The following is a 23,234-nucleotide window of genomic DNA, read 5'->3' on the forward strand; positions in this document are numbered from 1 at the left end:
CAACAAGAACGAGGTTTGACACGCAGACATATTCTGGGCTCTCATTGGGTCTATCCATGTGACCTTTAACCACAGGTTACCAATCGGTGTTGAGTTCGGCTGGGTCTACCAACCAATTAGCGAACAGAATGGTTACACAGTACAAAAAGAGACAGGAGACTGGGGTAGAGAACGGCGGGGTATGGAGGAAGAAACGGAGCTGCGGATGAAATCGGGGCCCGGCGGACGGCTGGATATGAATCATGGATTCGTTCGTCATATCCGGCGGAATCAGATAGCGCGGTGAGAGGCTCCGGCTTTCACTGTGTTTACTCTAGTGTCAAAGAAGGCATGCTGGGAGATGTAGTTTCTCCCTTTCTGAGAACCACTTCGTGCAGTTCAGTATATATATATAATCTCTCTCTCTCTCCCCCTCTCCCTGTTTACTATATGCAGACTTTAATGCAGCTTTTAATTGCGGATTTGTTTACGGCAAAAATCCATGGAAAAGGACAAGTGACGTAACGAGGGGCCCTTAGGACTCTAGTTACGCCACTGACCACATTTTCTATCTGTTTCAGAAATTACGCAGGTCGCTCAGATGCGCGTGCTCCCGTGGCGTTGCTATTCTCAAAGACAACATAGCTATAATATAATTTTCTATGTATGATAATGTACCTCAAAAGTGTACAGACCTAAAGTTACCACATATTAACACAATCCAAGGAACAAATATCACCATACTGTTACTAAACAAAATCTAGTGTACAAAGGCCAATATTACCAATGATAACATTATACAAGGGACAAACAATACCGCCACACCATGACCACATACTATAACTGAATAATACTGCCACACCATGACCACATACTATTACTGAATAATACAGCCACACCATGACCACATACTATAACTGAATAATACAGCCACACCATGACCACATACTATTACTGAATAATACCGCCACACCATGACCACATACTATAACTGAATAATACTGCCACACCATGACCACATACTATAACTGAATAATACCGCCACACCATGACCACATACTATTACTGAATAATACCACCACATCATGACCACATACTATAACTGAATAATACCGCCACACCATGACCACATACTATAACTGAATAATACCGCCACACCATGACCACATACTATAACTGAATAATACAGCCACACCATGACCACATACTATTACTGAATAATACTGCCACACCATGACCACATACTATAACTGAATAATACAGCCACACCATGACCACATACTATTACTGAATAATACCGCCACACCATGACCACATACTATAACTGAATAATACCGCCACACCATGACCACATACTATAACTGAATAATACCGCCACACCATGACCACATACTATAACTGAATAATACCACCACACCATGACCACATACTATAACTGAATAATACCACCACACCATGACCACATACTATAACTGAATAATACCACCACACCATGACCACATACTATAACTGAATAATACAGCCACACCATGACCACATACTATAACTGAATAATACAGCCACACCATGACCACATACTATAACTGAATAATACCACCACACCATGACCACATACTATAACTGGATAATACCGCCACACCATGACCACATACTATTACTGAATAATACCGCCACACCATGACCACATACTATAACTGAATAATACCGCCACACCATGACCACATACTATTACTGAATAATATCGCCACACCATGACCACATACTATTACTGAATAATACCGCCACACCATGACCACATACTATAACTGAATAATATCTCCACACCATGACCACATACTATTACTGAATAATACTGCCACACCATGACCACATACTATAACTGAATAATACAGCCACACCATGACCACATACTATTACTGAATAATACCACCACACCATGACCACATACTATTACTGAATAATATCGCCACACTATGACCACATACTATTACTGAATAATACCGCCACACCATGACCACATACTATAACTGAATAATATCTCCACACCATGACCACATACTATTACTGAATAATACCTCCACACCATGACCACATACTATAACTGAATAATACAGCCACACCATGACCACATACTATTACTGAATAATATCGCCACACCATGACCACATACTATAACTGAATAATACCGCCACACCATGACCACATACTATTACTGAATAATACCGCCACACCATGACCACATACTATTACTGAATAATACCGCCACACCATGACCACATACTATAACTGAATAATATCTCCACACCATGACCACATACTATTACTGAATAATACCTCCACACCATGACCACATACTATAACTGAATAATACAGCCACACCATGACCACATACTATTACTGAATAATATCTCCACACTATGACCACATACTATAACTGAATAATACCACCACACCATGACCACATACTATTACTGAATAATCCCTCCACACCATGACCACATACTATTACTGAATAATACCAACACACCATAACCACATACTATAACTGAATAATACCGCCACACCATGACCACATACTATAACTGAATAATACAGCCACACCATGACCACATACTATAACTGAATAATACCGCCACACCATGACCACATACTATTACTGAATAATACAGCCACACCATGACCACATACTATAACTGAATAATACCGCCACACCATGACCACATACTATAACTGAATAATACCGCCACACCATGACCACATACTATAACTGAATAATACAGCCACACCATGACCACATACTATAACTGAATAATACCACCACACCATGACCACATACTATAACTGAATAATACCACCACACCATGACCACATACTATTACTGAATAATACCAACACACCATGACCACATACTATAACTGAATAATACCGCCACACCATGACCACATACTATAACTGAATAATACAGCCACACCATGACCACATACTATAACTGAATAATACCGCCACACCATGACCACATACTATTACTGAATAATACAGCCACACCATGACCACATACTATAACTGAATAATACCGCCACACCATGACCACATACTATAACTGAATAATACCGCCACACCATGACCACATACTATAACTGAATAATACAGCCACACCATGACCACATACTATAACTGAATAATACCGCCACACCATGACCACATACTATTACTGAATAATATCTCCACACTATGACCACATACTATAACTGAATAATACCACCACACCATGACCACATACTATAACTGAATAATACCACCACACCATGACCACATACTATTACTGAATAATACCAACACACCATGACCACATACTATAACTGAATAATACCGCCACACCATGACCACATACTATAACTGAATAATACAGCCACACCATGACCACATACTATAACTGAATAATACCGCCACACCATGACCACATACTATTACTGAATAATACAGCCACACCATGACCACATACTATAACTGAATAATACCGCCACACCATGACCACATACTATAACTGAATAATACCGCCACACCATGACCACATACTATAACTGAATAATACAGCCACACCATGACCACATACTATAACTGAATAATACAGCCACACCATGACCACATACTATAACTGAATAATACCGCCACACCATGACCACATACTATTACTGAATAATACCAACACACCATGACCACATACTATAACTGAATAATACCGCCACACCATGACCACATACTATAACTGAATAATACAGCCACACCATGACCACATACTATAACTGAATAATACCGCCACACCATGACCACATACTATTACTGAATAATACAGCCACACCATGACCACATACTATAACTGAATAATACCGCCACACCATGACCACATACTATAACTGAATAATACCGCCACACCATGACCACATACTATAACTGAATAATACAGCCACACCATGACCACATACTATAACTGAATAATACCGCCACACCATGACCACATACTATTACTGAATAATATCTCCACACTATGACCACATACTATAACTGAATAATACCACCACACCATGACCACATACTATAACTGAATAATACCACCACACCATGACCACATACTATTACTGAATAATACCAACACACCATGACCACATACTATAACTGAATAATACCGCCACACCATGACCACATACTATAACTGAATAATACAGCCACACCATGACCACATACTATAACTGAATAATACCGCCACACCATGACCACATACTATTACTGAATAATACAGCCACACCATGACCACATACTATAACTGAATAATACCGCCACACCATGACCACATACTATAACTGAATAATACCGCCACACCATGACCACATACTATAACTGAATAATACAGCCACACCATGACCACATACTATAACTGAATAATACAGCCACACCATGACCACATACTATAACTGAATAATACCGCCACACCATGACCACATACTATAACTGAATAATACCGCCACACCATGACCACATACTATAACTGAATAATACCGCCACACCATGACCACATACTATAACTGAATAATACAGCCACACCATGACCACATACTATTACTGAATAATACTGCCACACCATGACCACATACTATAACTGAATAATACAGCCACACCATGACCACATACTATTACTGAATAATACCGCCACACCATGACCACATACTATAACTGAATAATACCGCCACACCATGACCACATACTATAACTGAATAATACCGCCACACCATGACCACATACTATAACTGAATAATACCGCCACACCATGACCACATACTATAACTGAATAATACCACCACACCATGACCACATACTATAACTGAATAATATCTCCACACCATGACCACATACTATTACTGAATAATACCTCCACACCATGACCACATACTATAACTGAATAATACAGCCACACCATGACCACATACTATTACTGAATAATACCACCACACCATGACCACATACTATTACTGAATAATATCGCCACACCATGACCACATACTATTACTGAATAATACCGCCACACCATGACCACATACTATAACTGAATAATATCTCCACACCATGACCACATACTATTACTGAATAATACCTCCACACCATGACCACATACTATAACTGAATAATACAGCCACACCATGACCACATACTATTACTGAATAATATCGCCACACCATGACCACATACTATAACTGAATAATACCGCCACACCATGACCACATACTATTACTGAATAATACCGCCACACCATGACCACATACTATTACTGAATAATACCGCCACACCATGACCACATACTATAACTGAATAATATCTCCACACCATGACCACATACTATTACTGAATAATACCTCCACACCATGACCACATACTATAACTGAATAATACAGCCACACCATGACCACATACTATTACTGAATAATATCTCCACACTATGACCACATACTATAACTGAATAATACCACCACACCATGACCACATACTATAACTGAATAATACCGCCACACCATGACCACATACTATAACTGAATAATACAGCCACACCATGACCACATACTATTACTGAATAATACTGCCACACCATGACCACATACTATAACTGAATAATACAGCCACACCATGACCACATACTATTACTGAATAATACCGCCACACCATGACCACATACTATAACTGAATAATACCGCCACACCATGACCACATACTATAACTGAATAATACCGCCACACCATGACCACATACTATAACTGAATAATACCACCACACCATGACCACATACTATAACTGAATAATACCACCACACCATGACCACATACTATAACTGAATAATATCTCCACACCATGACCACATACTATTACTGAATAATACCTCCACACCATGACCACATACTATAACTGAATAATACAGCCACACCATGACCACATACTATTACTGAATAATACCACCACACCATGACCACATACTATTACTGAATAATATCGCCACACCATGACCACATACTATTACTGAATAATACCGCCACACCATGACCACATACTATAACTGAATAATATCTCCACACCATGACCACATACTATTACTGAATAATACCTCCACACCATGACCACATACTATAACTGAATAATACAGCCACACCATGACCACATACTATTACTGAATAATATCGCCACACCATGACCACATACTATAACTGAATAATACCGCCACACCATGACCACATACTATTACTGAATAATACCGCCACACCATGACCACATACTATTACTGAATAATACCGCCACACCATGACCACATACTATAACTGAATAATATCTCCACACCATGACCACATACTATTACTGAATAATACCTCCACACCATGACCACATACTATAACTGAATAATACAGCCACACCATGACCACATACTATTACTGAATAATATCTCCACACTATGACCACATACTATAACTGAATAATACCACCACACCATGACCACATACTATTACTGAATAATCCCTCCACACCATGACCACATACTATTACTGAATAATACCAACACACCATGACCACATACTATAACTGAATAATACCGCCACACCATGACCACATACTATAACTGAATAATACAGCCACACCATGACCACATACTATAACTGAATAATACCGCCACACCATGACCACATACTATTACTGAATAATACAGCCACACCATGACCACATACTATAACTGAATAATACCGCCACACCATGACCACATACTATAACTGAATAATACCACCACACCATGACCACATACTATTACTGAATAATACCTCCACACCATGAGCACATATTACCACCACATAGTGACTGAATAATACCTCCACATCATGACCATATATTGACTGAATAATACCTCCATACTGTTACTGAATAATACCACCACACCATAACCACATAGTGACTGAATAATACCCCCATGCTGTTACTGAATAATACCTCCACACCATAACCACATAGTGACTGAATACCCTAAATTGTTACTGAATAATACCTTCACATATTACCATCACATAGTGACTTAATAACATTATACTGTTAATGAATAATACCGCCACACCATAACCACATAGTGACTGAATAATACCCCCATACTGCATAATACCGCCACACCATAACCACATAGTGACTGAATAATACCGCCACACCATAACCACATAGTGACTGAATAATACCCCCATACTGCATAATACCGCCACACCATAACCACATAGTGACAGAATAATACCCCCATACTGCATAATACCGCCACACCATGACCACATATTGACTGAATAATACCCCCATACTGAATAATACCGCCACACCATAACCATATAGTGACTGAATAATACCCCAATACTGTTACTGAATAATACCACCACACCATAACCACATAGTGTCTGAATAAACTTCTATACTGTTTTGATACCGTTATTTCAAGTTTTTCAATACCAAGCTGTGCCGCCGCACAGCTTAGCATTGTAACACATGAATGTATGAGCGAGGCTACGGCTGTGTGATACAGTCATTGCTCCGCTCCTGAGTCCTGACAAGTGCGCGCGGTCCGCATCACCTCATGCTGACCGCGCGTGCACTTATTGTCAGGGGCGGGTCAATGGCTGTATTATACAGACGCAACCCCACTCTAACGGCGGCGATCAGCGAAACCTCTCCTCTCCGCCGTTATTCCCCTGAATGCTGCGATCAAAGCTGAACACAGCATTCAAGGAGGAAATGAGAAGGGGAGGGTGCCCTTTGGGATCGTGTTACGGGGAATCCCTGTGACGCGATCGAGGGACTTACCATATTTAGGCAGACAGCCCAGGGTCCATTGAAGGACTGCAGGGCTGTCTGACCAGATTTCCTGTTAGGGCATACTGAGTTATGTCTTAACTGCCTGTGTACGATCAGTATATAGATATATGCCAGTACATTAAACTTTAAAAAAAAAAATAGGTCATGTTAAATTTAAAAAAAAAAAAAAACACCATAAACAGTCTCAATACATAAAATATACACATATTCGGTATCGTCGCGACCGTAATAACGCATTTATGACGTCATTCATGTTTACGCTGTTATAAAATAAAAAACTGCTTTCTTTCACTTGTTAATGTGAGGCACGAGGTATTATAAATTTTGAACCTCCGCGTGCCTCACATTAATAGTAATTAACCCAATCATGTACCTCACCCATTAACCTAATGTTGTTCATTATGACTTAGGAACATGATGGGGTTTATTACTATTAATGTGAGGCACATGGGGGTTCAAAATTCATCAAACCACGCGCCTCACGTCAGAAAATTGAAGAACTTTTTTTATTGTTGTTGGCAAAGTATCATTTTGGTATGGAGTATCGCAATACTACACGAAGTATCGGTATCGAAGTCCAAATTCTGGTATCGTGGCAACCTTAATAGTGACTGAATAATACCTCCCCACCATTACTGAATAATACCTCCACACCATTACTGAATAATACCACCACACCATAACCACATAGTGACTCTATAATACCACCATACTGTTACTGAATAATACCTCCACACCATTACTGAATAATACCTCCACACCATTACTGAATAATACTGCCACACCATAACCACATAGTGACTGCATAATACCACCATACTGATACTGAATAATAACGCCACACCATAACCACATAGTGACTGAATAATACCACCATACTGATACTGAATACCACCACACCATAACCACATAGTGACTGAATACTACCATACTGATACTGAATACCACCACACCATAACCACATAGTGACTCTATAATACCACCATACTGTTACTGAATAATACTGCCACACCATAACCACATAGTGACTGAATAATACCCCCATACTGATACTGAATAATACTGCCACACCATAACCACATAGTGACTGCATAATACCTCCATACTGTTACTGAATAATACTGCCACACCATAACCACGTAGTGACTGAATAATACCCCCATACTGATACTGAATAATACTGCCACACCATAACCAAATAGTGACTGAATAATACCCCCATACTGAATAATACTGCCACACCATAACCACATCATGACTAAATAATACCCCCATACTGTTACTGAATAATACCCCCACACCATAACCACATAGTGACTGAATAATACCCCCATACTGATACTGAATAATACCACCACACCATAACCACATCATGACTAAATAATACCCCCATACTGTTACTGAATAATACCCCCACACCATAACCACATAGTGACTGAATAATACCCCCATACTGTTACTAAATAATACTGCCACACCATAACCACATAGTGACTGCATAATACCCCCATACTGTTACTGAATAATACCCCCATATCATAACCACATAGTGACTGCATAATACCCCATACTGTTACTGAATAATACTGCCACACCATAACCACATAGTGACTGCATAATACCCCCATACTGTTACTAAATAATACTGCCACACCATAACCACATAGTGACTGCATAATACCTCCATACTGTTACTGAATAATACTGCCACTCCATAACCACATAGTGACTGAATAATACCACCATACTGATACTGAATAACACTGCCACACCATAACCACATATTACTACCAGATAGTGACTGAATAATACTGCCATTCAGAGACACTTTAGGCCCCCAATTCCTTTCAACATTTATTCCTTACGAACAGGCTCGTGTCTGGCTAGGGATTCTACTTGGGAACACATTACGGTTATCCACAAACCTGGAAAAGATCCCTCCCTTTGCCCCAGTTACAGTCCTATATCTTTGCTGAACGTCGATATAAAGCGTTTCGTAAAGCTGTTGGCCTCTAGTCTAGCTCCCCTCCTCTCTGACAGCATTCACCCGGATCAGGCTGGATTTTCAATGGCTGAAAAGGCATTTGACAGTGTCAATTGCGTTTTTCTTGAAGAATCGCTTTGCAGCATTTGTCTGAAAGAACACATGCTGACTTGGACCCTTTCTCTTTATTCTTCGCTCTCGGCCAGAGTCCGGGTGAATGGTGTCCTTTAGGAAGATTTTAATATCCTCAATGGCGCTCGTCAGGGTTGCCCTCTGTCCCCCTTGATTTTCATATTGACTTTAGAGCCCTTTCTGCAGAGAGTTTGTGCTAGCCCAGATATAAGTGTAATTGCGGTCCAAGGTAAAGTGTTCAAAGTGGCTGCGTACGCCGATGACTTGTTCTTCATTTCCCAACCTAACATATATCTTCCAAACCTGATGCTTGAATCTCGTAAATACGCGAACCTGTCCAATTTTAAGTTCAACTACTTAAAATCCGAAGCTCTGAATGTTGCTCTGCCCTCTACCACAGTTCGATCTTTATGGGATGCGTTCAGTTTCCGGTGGGCGCCACGATCAATTAAATATCTAGGTGTACACTTACCTGCCGATCCTCTTTTACTATATCAGCTTAACTTTGCGCCTCTCCTTCAGAATATTAAGGCAGACTTTTGATAGATAGGCAAAAGGAACTTTCACGTGGTTTGGACGATGCGCCATCATTAAAATGAATGTTCTACCCCGCGTCCTATACCTTTTCCAAACAATCACGATTAAAATCCCACCAGCATTCTTTAACGTCATCATATCCCTTCAAAATTCCTTTTATTTGGGGAGGGAAACCACCACCGTACGCTCTTCTGCAGATCTAGGAATCGAGGTGGGATAGGTCTTCACCTTAAGGACGCAGCCTAGTTTGGGCCTTAAGGCTCAGAGCCCATTTTTCAAATCTGATATATTTCACTTTATGTGGTAATAACGTTGGAATGCTTAAACCTATCCAAGCGATTCTGAGATTGTTTTCTCGTGAGACATTGGGCTTTATGTTACTGGTCAAATTTGGTCGATATATTCAGTGTTTATTTGTGAAAAATAGCAACATTTAGAGAAAATTTGGAAAGACTTTAAATGCATCTGCTTGTAAGACCGAGGGTTCTACCACCCAATATAGTGACTAGTTCACATTTCCCATATGTCTACTATATGTTGGCATAGTTTTCTGAACGTTCTTTTATTTTTCTAGGACGTTACAAGGCTTAGAACTTAAACAGCAATTTCTCATATTTTGAATATAATTTCAAAAGCCACTTTTTTCAGTTCTGAAGTGGCTTTGAGAGGCCCATATATTAGAAACCCCCATAAAACACCCCATTTTAGAAACTAGACCCCCTCAAAGTATTCAAAACAGCATTTTGTAATGACTGGGTAGGGAGACAGACAGGTGAGCCCTAATCTACCCGCCACTCAGTCCCTGCTTACTTGCACAGCCCGTCCTAGGCGACGGCGTACAACTGGGCGACGGTCCCTACGCTCAATATGTGCACGACAGACAAAGGTACACAGAAGCTAAGGGAAATGGGGCAGTTGCCCACGGCAACACCGTGAGCAACAAGAGTAGTGAATGAGCCGAGTCAAACCAGGAGTGTACGAGGTACCAAACGCAGAGCAGGAGAGTAGTCAGTAAAGCCAGGGTCAATATGAAGCAGAGGTAAATAGTTCTAGCAGGAGCAGCAGAGCCAGGAAAACAGACAGAATCACAGGCAAAGACAAGCAGGAAATGAAGGTATAAATAGACCGAGGGCGGGAGCTAGAACCGTCTGGCCAGGCTGTGATAGGTTCTCCCACTCCTCAGCCTACCAGCCTGAGTGGTAGCAGATCGAGTCACTCTATCAGACTTACGAGCAGGTGCAGACTGATTAACCACGGGCGTCTGCTACTGTAATACGATGCAGATTTTCCACCCGCATGTCCAGACAGAACATCCGTAGCAGTTACGCTATGTGTGGACGTAGCCTTTGACAGATACAATTATCCTTTAATTCTGAGTATTTTTGATAATTTCATACCTTGTGACAAGTATTCTCCTTATTTCCAAAAGGTCATGGAAGGGCTCACATGTCTTGAGAACCTCCTTGCTACCAATGCTAGTAATTTGTCAAATAATGCTGTCCAAATCCATAAAATAGGTGTCGGCCAACTAGACCTGATGCTTCTGTGTCGCGGAAGTTTTTCGCCATGGATTTGACAACGCTACCACTAAATCTGTATGTAACAGATTAAAAGAGTGAATTCTGTGGCTTGCCAGAATTAGTGATGGGCCAGGGAGCCATAGTAATCAGCGCTCGCACGGGGGCCTGGGGCTGGCATACCCTCTTCCCCCTCTGTTATGCCCCTGTGTGCTATAGATTTGAAAATTTGCAGCATGCCTAGAATCCACAATGGATTTTGTACACTGTTTGTGGAAGGGTTCAATTATGCAACCAAACTTCAGCAACATATACATTGGGGCAGACTTAAAAACGTGATAGAATTATGGCATACATGCTGTATTTATTTATATGGTTTTAGACAAACTTTTCAACATGCTCAGCAAAGGTGTGTGACTTAACTGGAAATGGGATGTGCTCTAGCAGAAGGAGCGTAGATTAAAATGTGCCATAGTGTGCCAAAGATTTGCACAAGTTAGATGTCTAGATGTGCCAAATCTATCATGCAGCATACAAAGCTTTGATATATTTGGTGCATTTTCTGACTGCCTTATCTTCAGTTTTCACTTAGACAGCGTTCGTAAATCTGCCCCTCTGTGTTTGGAACCCGCCTAAGTGGGCGTCAGAGCGTCCAATGTGTGTAAATAAATGCACCTAAAAAGCTGAGGACTCCGCATCGTGGGGCCTCTCTACCAATCAGGCTGTGTGGTGTGTTCATTTGCATGCACCCGAAAAACATTTATTTTTTTTGTCAATGGGCGTCTGACTATAGGGACACCCCCCCCCTCCCCCCAATTCATTTGTAGCCAACGCTCCATATGCTTCCTCCGCACCATGGCCATCCTGGAGCGGCGGGACCGTTTTAGCAATTTGTCAGGGCCCCAACGGTCGAATCACCACCAACCTAACATCACCCGTACATAGGTGATAAATCTTGACAACTGGAATAGCTCTTTAACCCCTCAATGGCCGGGCCTAAAAAAAGGCTACATTTATCAGTTTTTGCCTCTCTGCCTTTCAGCAGCCATATAATTATTTTTTTTCATTGACGTGGCTGTGTGAGGCCTTGTTTTATGCGGGAGAAATTTTATTTTGTTTTTGTGAGGTTTTTTTATGTAATGTATGGGCAATAAAATATATTTTTTTCAAAATAATGAGCGCTCATTCGAACGAGTGTAAAACTCGTCCGTGTGCTGTGCGTGAAAATCACGCACCGTACACGGACCCATTGATTTTCAATGGTGCCATTCAGACATGCGTGAGTTTTAATGCAGCGTGTCTGTTGCGTGAAACTCACTACATGTTCTATATTGGTGCGTTCCCACGCACCTACGCGCCCATTGAACTCAATGGGTGTGAAATCACGCACAGCACACGGATGCATATATGCAATAAATGTGCTTTGCGAGTGCGTGAAAAACATATGCCACTCGCAAAGCACAGATGCAATAATGCAGCGCAACGCACATGGACCAGATTTACGCGCGGAAATCTGTCATGCTGGTGTAAATTTAACCTTAGGCCCCATCGTCCAAAATTCCGGACCGTAATTACTGACCCATTCACTTCTATTGCTCCCATACGTTATATGTGACTTAATGCGCCTTATGTACCTAACCAGATGAAGAGGCCGGTTGGGCCTTGAAACGCGTCACTTTACTTGTGCAAATAAATTACCTTGAACCTTATCTGATTTTGCCTATCATCGTTTAAACACCGTATCTACACGGCAACGGAGTAAATACCTCACGGCTGCGCCCTTGTATATTACACTTTTCTTTCTTGACCTCCAGGTGTTGTGACTTGACTTCATCAGGCCTATGATATGTTTTAATATTTTTTTTGTATTTTTCACTAGAGATGATTATGATAAGGAGGTCAAACAAGCTAAAGAGAAGCAAAGGAAAAGATCCACTCCCGGACCATCCCGACCGAAGAAACCAGACCTACAGGTCTACCACCCCCGTCCAAAAGGTGAGCACTCTGTGTAGCCGTGCTTCCACACTACATACAGGAAATTCCTAAGTATTCGGGTAAGTTCACATGGGTCGCTAGGGAAAATTCTGCAGCACGTTCGACCCAGATGCTGCAGGAAATTCTGGCCTAAGGTCTGCACCAAATTGTGTTTGATTTGGTACAGATTTTCGGAGAGAATAGGGAATTAAAAAAACAACATACCGTACTCCCTTGTGCTGCCTTTTTAAAGACTCCCTGCTTATCTGGCTGCTGTGTGTTGAGCTGGCCTCCTGGGATGGCGCATCATGTCGTGTAATTGGCTGCAGCAGTCACATGCGGCAAAACGATATCCCAGGAGGCCGGATGTAGACAGACCAGCCCGGGGAACACGGACGCAATCGATACGGGAGCGCCAGGGGAAGTGAGTATGGTATTTTTATTATTTTACAGTGGAAATTTTTATTTTATTTTTTTCTTCCAGTTGCTATATTTACTGCAGCAAAAAAATTCAAAATTTGCTGCAAAATCTTCAACAAATGTGCAACCATTCTGCAGCAGTGACATGCTGTGGATTAAAAAATCCACCGCATGGTAATTTCTGCATGGAAATTTTCTGCAGCGTGCAGATGAGATTTGTTAAAGGGATTATCCCACCACAATAACTTATCACCTATCCACAGGTTAGGTGATAAGTGTTTGATCGCTGGGTGTCCCACCTCAAAACCGGGGTCCCGAGTTCCCTGTATGAACGAAGCGGCAGGTCACGTATTCGCGCTGACAATCTATTCATTCTTTATAGGACTATTGGAGACAACTGAGCACTACTTTATTCATTCTCTATGGGTCTGCCGTAGATAGCAGAGTGGCACCACGCGTGCCCTCAACCCGCTGCTCTCTTCACACAGGGGACTCTGGACCCTCATTCTCTTAATGGTTGGGGGTCCCAGCGATGAAGCACTTATCACCTATTCTGTGGATAGGTAGTAAGTTGTTGTGGTGGGATAACCACTTTAAATCTCATCCACTTTGCTGCTACTGTAATACGCTGCAGATTTTCCACCCGCATGTCCAGACAGAACATCCGCAGCAGTTACGCTATGTGTGGACGTAGCCTTTGACAGATGGAATTATCCTTTAATTCTGAGTATTTTTGATAATTTCATACTTTGTGACAAGTATTCTCCTTCTTTCCAAAAGGTCATGGAAGGGCTCACATGTCTTGAGAACCTCCTTGCTACCAATGGCAGTAATTTGCCAAATAATGCTGTCCAAATCCATAAAATAGCTGTCGGCCAACTAGACCTGATGCTTCTGTGTTGCGGAAGTTTTTCGCCATGGATTTGACAACGCCACCACTAAATCTGTATGTAACAGATTAAAAGAGTGAATTCTGAGGGAAAAATCGGCATGAAAATCCATATCATGACCTAAAATATTTGTGAATGGGATTATGTTAAACCCCATTTACTGGCATTGTACTCCATGTTGAAGTCCACAACAAATTTGACCCATCTAATCACACCTTAAACGGGAGCAGAGATAAGCATCTGTCAGACTCATCTTGGCACCGCTTATGCTAGCGGAAAAAAATTCTGAAAATCCGTTGTGCTATTCCCATAGACATGAGGTTTTCATGGATAACTTGGAAATTGGCAGGACAGGACTCATGTTTATGACCGGCTTAAAGGGGTCCTCCAAACTTGTCTTTACATTGTCACCGGGATGATTTGGGAGTTTGGTGGAAATTCCAGGTATTATAACTGCATAACAGGACTTCTTATATGGGGAAGATGGGAGATTTCTCTTCCTTGCCTTTACCTTTGTAAAACCCTGACCTAATGATCATGGATAGTAGCGTCCTATATATAAGTAGGGTAGGAGGAACAGATTAAGTTTCTACTGGACCTGTGAAGCCTAACACGTGTCTGCGCTATGCAGAGTGTAGGTACATGAAATCTGTGAACCGAATCCTCTCCCTCCCATGTTTTGCTGCCAGTCCGTGCAGACAAATACTGTATATTTAAAGAGGATCTGTCACTAGTTTAGTGAGGAGATTGGGCATTACTAATCTAACAGGCGCTGTTATGTTATGCTGATATGTTACGCTGATAATTTCAGTGAGAATTGTATCCCAAAAACTTTTATTTTAAGTTATGAGCTTTTTTTTCTAAATATGCAAATGAGGCTATACTAGCCAAATGGGTGGTAATGCTGCTCTTTCTGTGGGCGGTGTTTTTGTATGACTCTGTCCAATCGGCGTCATACAGATTCTCTCCTTCCCTGCTCAGAGGGATCTCCGCTTCAATCTCAAGATCTCGCTATGTTTATACGTCTGGCCGCAGCTCCTTCAACACATCGCCTTAGTCTTCCTGGATGAGCACTGTGTTGATGGAGCTGCGGCCAGAAGAGTAAACACAGCGTGATATTCAGATTGAAGCGGAGATCACTCTGTGCAGGGAAGGGGCGGAGCTGTGTGACGCTGATTGGACAGGGTCATACAGACAGCGCCCATAGAGAGCGCGCAGCAGTACCGCCCCTTTGGCTAGTATAGCCTTATTTGCATATTTAGAAAAACACTCCTAACTTATAATGTTTTTTAATGCAATTTTCCCTGAAATTGTTAGCATGACCGCGCCTATCAGATTAGTGAGGAGATTGGGCATTAATAAAGTAGTGACAGATCCTCTTTAAGACAGAATGGAAACTGATGGATAACCTAACAATAGTTTATTCCTATTATTATATTTAATATCCTGTGTCCTCTTCAGTAATACAATGTGTATTATGTGTCCCTTCCCAGAAGGAAAGACCCGTACTGATCTAGTGGATGATGACCTGAGTGACAGTGACTCCAGTACTGACCCCGAGCCGCCTGGAAATCCACTTTTCTGCTTGGAGTTTGAGGCAGACGGAGGTGACATTACTTCCGTTATTGTATATGAGGTGTGTGTTAGTTGCGATGAAGTTTCATTTATTGAAAGCGATCTGCTGTTTTGTTTAGACTAGTATAGGATATGTGCTACACGCTATAAAATGATGCAAGTACGGCTCTGTTCAAAGGCGATATGACTGATGTGACAGATCCAAATGCACACTGCTCTTTAACAGGGTCTCATGGGATTCCGGCATCTCTGCAGCGGTATTCTTTCTGGCAGAGTGTGCTGTTCATGCTGTAAAGCTTGACCGAAACCCGTACAGAACCCTACAGCATGAGTTACATAGTTGATAAGGTTGAAAATAGACAGATCCATAAAGTCAAACCTATAATCCTACCGTGTTGATCCAGAGGAATGCAAAAACCTCCATGCGATTGAAGCCAAATTCTTCCCCAACTCCAAATCTAGCAATCAGAAGAAATCCCTGGATCAACGTCCCATCTCCAGAATCTAGTACTCCCAAAAGGCTGGGCGATTATGACTGATTTCTTTTTTTCTTTTGCCAGTTATAAAAAATAGGATCAATGGTCATGCTACATGCATTCAAGTAAAAGGAAAATATCTCCATTGTTTGGGAAACTATCCAATCCCCAGTGCTTATTTTAGGCTTCGTTCACATCTGCGTCAGGACTCCGTTCAGGCTTTCCGTCAGGGGAACTCATGAACGGAACCCTGACTGAAACAGGTTTCTGTTTGCATCATTTCAATGGTGACTGATCCGGTGCAAATGGTTTCCGTTTTTCCCCATTGTGTAAGGGTTCTATTTTGACGGAATCAATACCGTAGTCGACTACGCTATTCATTCTGTCAAAACGACAGAAACCATAAACAATGCAGACAAACGGAAGCCATTTGCATCGGATCTGTCACCATTGAAATCAATGATGATGCAAATGGAAACCTATGATTTCTGTTTTGTTTCAGTCAGGGTTACGTTTATGGGTTCCCCTGACGGAAAGCCTGACGGAGCCCTGACGCAGATGTGTACGAAGTGTTCCAGAAGAAACAAAGATGACTGGACTCCCGTTTTTCTAGGAGGGCTGTCCGTTAGTCTAAGAGTCAGTTCACACATTTTGGCGCTGATGTGGAAAGTGTCAGAATCGGCGCCAAAAAAACGGTCCAAATCGCCCACTATTGATTTCAATGGGAGGCAGAGGCATGTGTGAAAAAAAGGCATAATCTTCCAGTGGTGTCCACTTCTGACCCCCCCCCCCCCCCCATTGAAATCAATGGGAGGCAAGAAAAAATACGGGCCCTTGTTTTGAGCATTATTATTGTGACGGTTTTTGCATTAGATTCGACTTCAGGCAAAAAAGCGTTTAAAAATCTGCCTCAAAATTCCTGAAGCAATTTTGAGGCAGATGTTTTCTTCCTGCAAAAAAAACAACAAAAAAACTGAACTATGCCTGAAGCATATGTACATGTTGATGAGGGTGTGATACGTTTAACACTGGACAAAAGCGGAGCATAAGGCCCCATGCACACGACCGTAGATCTCGTCTGTAATTACAGACCCATTCATTTCTATGGCCAACTGACATTTTCCCATAGAAACCTTCTGTAAAAAATAGGACATGTTGGGTTTTTTGTTTTTTGTTTTTTTTACGGACCATGCTCCCATGATTTATAATAGGAGCACAGTCTGCAAATGCGGATGACTGTCCGCGGCCGGCCCTGTCTGTAATCACGGACTGTGATTGTGGGCACGGTCTTGTGCATGGGGCCTTAGGTATTGTTTGTGTTGGCGTTGGGTTCCTGCAGACACTTCATAGACATGAACAGTACATAGAATATTCTATATAATGCAGCCATGAGCTTAAAGGAGTTGTCCGGGCACGGGAGGTTTTTCATACAGATTGCCTATCTACAGTATAGGCACCTGGACCACGCACCGATCAGCTGCTCTGGCTGATTCCTTGCACCGGAGGTTATGCAGTGGTCATTGCCGGAAGTCGCTGTACTTCAGCTCTGCTCCTACTCACTTAAATAGTAGCAGAGCTGCAGCACGGCTGCTATACTGTAACCGGAGCCATCGGCTTCCGTCATGGACATCCGGTACAGCTGATCGGTGCGGGATCTGGTTGTCAGACGCCCACTGATCATATGCTGATCCTGTGGATAAGTCATCAGTATGAAAAACCGCCCCGTGCCCGGACAACGCCTTTAACACTATTACCTGATTGCACACAGATGAAAGCCATAGGGAAACCCCAAGATTCCCTATGGCTTTCATCTGTGCGCAATCAGGTAATAGTGTTAAAGGCGTTGTCCGGGCACGGGGCGGTTTTTCATGTATTTGTATAAAAATATAATTTTTTTTTCTCCATTATGTTTATTCAGGATGATGATGCTGAGCAGATTTCTACAAAAATCTCAGTAGAGAACCATATGGAAGCCAGAATGAAGGAGGCTCTGAAAAGACGGATTCAAGAGGAAATCACCAAAAGAAGGGGGCACCGCTGAATTCTCCCCCTCACACAGCCTATTCTTGTTCTACTATGTGGACACCACCTCATTCTCCAGTGTGAGTGAGGGAATTTTATTTACTGAGGACCAGTTGGAGACCATGTATGAGCTCTACCATGCCAGTGTTGAAGGGCACCAGACATCTATTGCCTCCTGTGGGAGAAGTCTTAGGAAGTTTGTGGCATTCTGTGCCTTACATACTCTTCAAGATACTGGAAGATTTTCATTGCTTTGAATGGTTTTATCTAAGTATATAGTATTCTGTTTACAGAAATGGAGTATTCACAGTAAAAATACTGATGCGAAGAGTACACTTAACCCCTTACAGAAAGGTAGAAGCCTTTATAGTAAACCCACATTGATCGAAGTATTCTACAATATGCCCTGGTACAGGTGAGGTAGTGGGTACAAGTCAGAGATGCCCCATATGTAGTTATTTTGGAAAGAAGTGAGTCCGTTCATATGGGGGCTCTTTCAAACTTGAGATCTATACTTGAATTACATCTATGGAGTATTGCGGGAGCCCTGTCCGTGCTTCTAAAAAGCCAAGATTGAACAGTGAGAGACAGCGTGTGTGATTGGGCTACATAAGCAGCAATATTTAGGGGGATATTTCATGCCATTATTATTTAGGCTCTGATCTAAAGCAGTCTATCCAATGGACATGTGACACCATACAGGTCTGTTTTAAAACTTCACAAAAAAAACAACCCACAGCATGTCCTAAGACTATGTGCACAAGCAGTAGATATTTCCCCCTGCGGTTTCAGATGGCCTAAAATTGTCTGCAACGTCTGTTTTACATGTGGGTTTAACTGCAGACTTTACCTGTTGCATAGCAAAAAAATCCCTACAGATAGTGCATGCCCTCAAATCTGCGGAGATTTTTATTTTTTTTACTCTGCATGCACTCTAGCGACTCGCTGCTGTAAGGCTCCATGCACTCCGCTCTGCCATGTGCATGAAGTCTTAAACACATACATTTTTTTTAACCGCATAGTGTGAATAGGACCCTCTCCGTTAATTACTCTGTAAAAGATTTCTGCTGCTTTCCTTTAACACTTTTTTCTTTTTTTTGAGATGTTACAGAAAGTGTTTTTAACATAATTGTATTAACCCCTTAAGAACGCAGCCTAGTTTGCGCCTTAAGGCTCAAAGTGAAATATGTCAGATTTGAAAAATGGGCTCTATGTGGTAATAACTTCAGAATGCTTAAACCTATCCAAGCGATTCTGAGATTGTTTTCTCGTGACACATTGGGCTTTATGTTAGTGGTAAGATTTGGTCGATATATTCAGTGTTTATTTGTGAAAAATTGCAAAATTTAGAGAAAAAATAGAATTTTTCTAAATTTAAATGTATCTGCTTGTAAAACAGACGGTTATACCACCCAAAATAGTTACTAGTTCACATTTCCCATATGTCTACTTTAGATTGGCATCGTTTTTTGAACATTCTTTTATTTTTCTTGGACGTTACAAGGCTTAGAACATAAACAGCAATTTCTCATATTTTTAAGAACATTTCAAAAGCCTTTTTTTTAAGGTACCTGTTCAGTTCTGAAGTGGCTTTGAGGGGCCTATGTATTAGAAACCCCCATAAAACACCCCATTTAAAAAATTAGACCCCTCAAAGTATACAAAACCGCATTTAGAAAGTTTTTTTTAACCCTTTAGGCATTTCACAGAAATTAAAGCAAAGTGGAGGGGAAATTTGCAAATTTCATTTTTTTTTTGCTGAATTTCAATTTTATTCCTTATTTTTTCTGTAACACAGGAGGTTTTACCAGAGAAATACTACTAAATATGTATTGTCCAGATTCTGCAGTTTTTAGAAATGTCCCACATGTGGCTCTACTGCGCTCGTGGAATAAAACACAAGCCCTAGAAGCAAAGAAGCACCTAGTGCATTTTGTGGCTTTTTTTTTTTTTTTTTTTTTTTTATTAGAATATATTTTAGGCAGCATGCCAGGTTTGAAGAGGTGTTGAGGTGCCAAAACAGTAGGAATCCCCCAATAGTGATCCCATTTTGGAAACTGCACCCCTCAAGGAATTCATTTATGGTTGTTATTTTGACCCTACAGTTTTTACACAGCACCTATTTGAATTGGTCATTTTTCTTCAAAATTTCTTATATTCGCAGGGAACAAAATAGTGCGGCAATACCCCATGTGTGGACCCATGGGGGGGCTCAGAAGGAAAGGGCCACCATTTGGCCTACTGGGGATTTTCTGGTGTGAAGTCATGTATGCAGAAGCCCCTGAGGTACCAGTACAGTTGAAACCTCCAAGAAGTGACCCCGTTTTAAAAACTACACCCTTGAGGCATTCATATAGAGGTGTAGTGAGCATTTTGACCGGAGACCTACACCCCATAAACTGTAATGTGGGTTCTCCCGGGTACGGCAATACCCTACATGTGGCTGTTATCAGCTGCCTGGGCACACAGCAGGGCCCAGAGGGGAAAAATGAGGGGTATAAGCTGTGCGGAGTGCGTCAGGGTAGATGAAAAATCTAAGGGATGTATGATAAATTTTAAAACTCTTTCATATAGAGCCCTGTTTTTTCGGGACACATGTCACATTGATATATTGTGTCCTTCCTTATCCCCCTCTTATAGCAGACTTTGTACCTCTTTTGACTTTTTCCCTTCTTGCCAGTTTGGGGAACTTCTCCTGGAAAGTGTTGCCCTGGTACGATGCGTGTGGCCTCGCTTCCAGAAGTACTGGGTGCCCCCCCTTCTTGGTCCCTAAAGATTAGGTTTTTGATAACCACCTCTTGAAATTCCAGTAAAGTTCCCGTCTGGCCTGTACATCGACGTAGCACGTACACATTGTACAATGCCATCTGTATGATGTGCAAGGCCAGCTTCTTATACCACACCGCATGGCGCTGTAGGGATTCAGGACTTGATCTGACAAGTCCACCCCTCCCATGTACCTATTTTAGTCCAGGATGGTCTGGTTTGGGGGTCTCTGTACTGGTACCTCGTACAGGTACATGGGTACTGGTGTGGGCATGTATTGTCAATACAAGGACATCTCTCTTGTCTTGTACTTGACACACAATATGTTGCTGCTGGATTGTGCCCTGCTCTCACCCCTTCTTGTTTGCCCAAGCAGTGTCTTAGGGAGGCCTCTCAGATTTTTTCTAGCAATGCCGCAGGACTTCTGGAAGCGAGGCACTTGAAGAGTGGGACGCTGGTATAGTAGTGGGTGCACCAAATCCCAAACAATTTTTGCATTAACTCCCAGTAAGGGAGGGGGGGGCTTTCTGGGGGCTGAATACTGATGTCCTTCCCTTCATATATCCTAAATTTGTAGGTATACCCTGATGCACTCTCGCACAGCTTATACATCTTCACGCCATACCTTGCCCTCTTACCCGGCAGGTATTGGCGGAATTGAAGCCTCGCTTTAAAAGGTACCAAGGACTTATCAATAGAAATACACTTCTCGGGGGTGTATGCTTGGGAAAACCGGGCACTGAAATGGTCTAAAAGGGGTCTCTGTTTATACAAACGGTCAAAACTGGGGTCATCTCGGGGTGGGCACGGCTCATTATCCGTATAATGTAAGAAGCAAAGTATTTCCTAATTTTTATTTTTTAGGTTCCAGTTCAGTTCTGAAGTTGCTTTGAGGGGCCCATATATTAGAAACCCCTATGAAACACCCCATTTTAGAAACTAGACCCCTCAAAGTATTCACAACAGCATTTAGAAAGTTTATGAACCCTTTAAGTGTTTCACAGGAATTTAGAGCAAAGTAGAGGTGAAGTTTACATATTTATTTATTTTTTTGTCAGAAAATCTTTTTTTATACCATTTTTTTTTTTTT

At 41.6% G+C, this 23,234-nt stretch overlaps 1 protein-coding gene across 2 annotated transcripts; it reads left to right on the top strand.

The window, feature by feature from the left end:
* Positions 1-115: 115 nt before the first annotated feature.
* C3H2orf68 (chromosome 3 C2orf68 homolog) lies at positions 116-23,234 on the top strand. 2 transcript variants are annotated; one of them, XR_012882514.1, is made up of 5 exons: positions 116-282; positions 13,901-14,016; positions 16,799-16,941; positions 19,275-19,458; positions 21,543-23,234. XR_012882514.1 is itself a non-coding variant. In XM_075858557.1 (4 exons), exons 1-4 carry the CDS (start codon positions 182-184, stop codon positions 19,395-19,397), a joined length of 483 nt encoding a protein of 160 aa, XP_075714672.1. In that variant the 5' UTR covers positions 116-181; the 3' UTR covers positions 19,398-23,234. The 2 variants fall into 2 exon arrangements, 1 of the variants encoding a protein (XP_075714672.1); XM_075858557.1 differs by having other exon boundaries at positions 19,275-23,234.

This window comes from Rhinoderma darwinii, chromosome 3 (assembly GCF_050947455.1).
Source record: "Rhinoderma darwinii isolate aRhiDar2 chromosome 3, aRhiDar2.hap1, whole genome shotgun sequence".
Lineage (NCBI taxonomy): Eukaryota > Metazoa > Chordata > Amphibia > Anura > Rhinodermatidae > Rhinoderma > Rhinoderma darwinii.

Excerpts from the sequence above, each read along its gene's own strand:
- C3H2orf68 (XM_075858557.1), top strand. The coding sequence starts at position 182 with ATGGAGGAAGAAACGGAGCTGCGGATGAAATCGGGGCCCGGCGGACGG. Across the intron at positions 283-13,900 it reads CGGCGGAATCAGATAGCGCG|AGATGATTATGATAAGGAGG; the intron begins GTGAGAGGCTCC and ends ATTTTTCACTAG. Across the intron at positions 16,942-19,274 it reads CTTCCGTTATTGTATATGAG|GATGATGATGCTGAGCAGAT; the intron begins GTGTGTGTTAGT and ends ATGTTTATTCAG.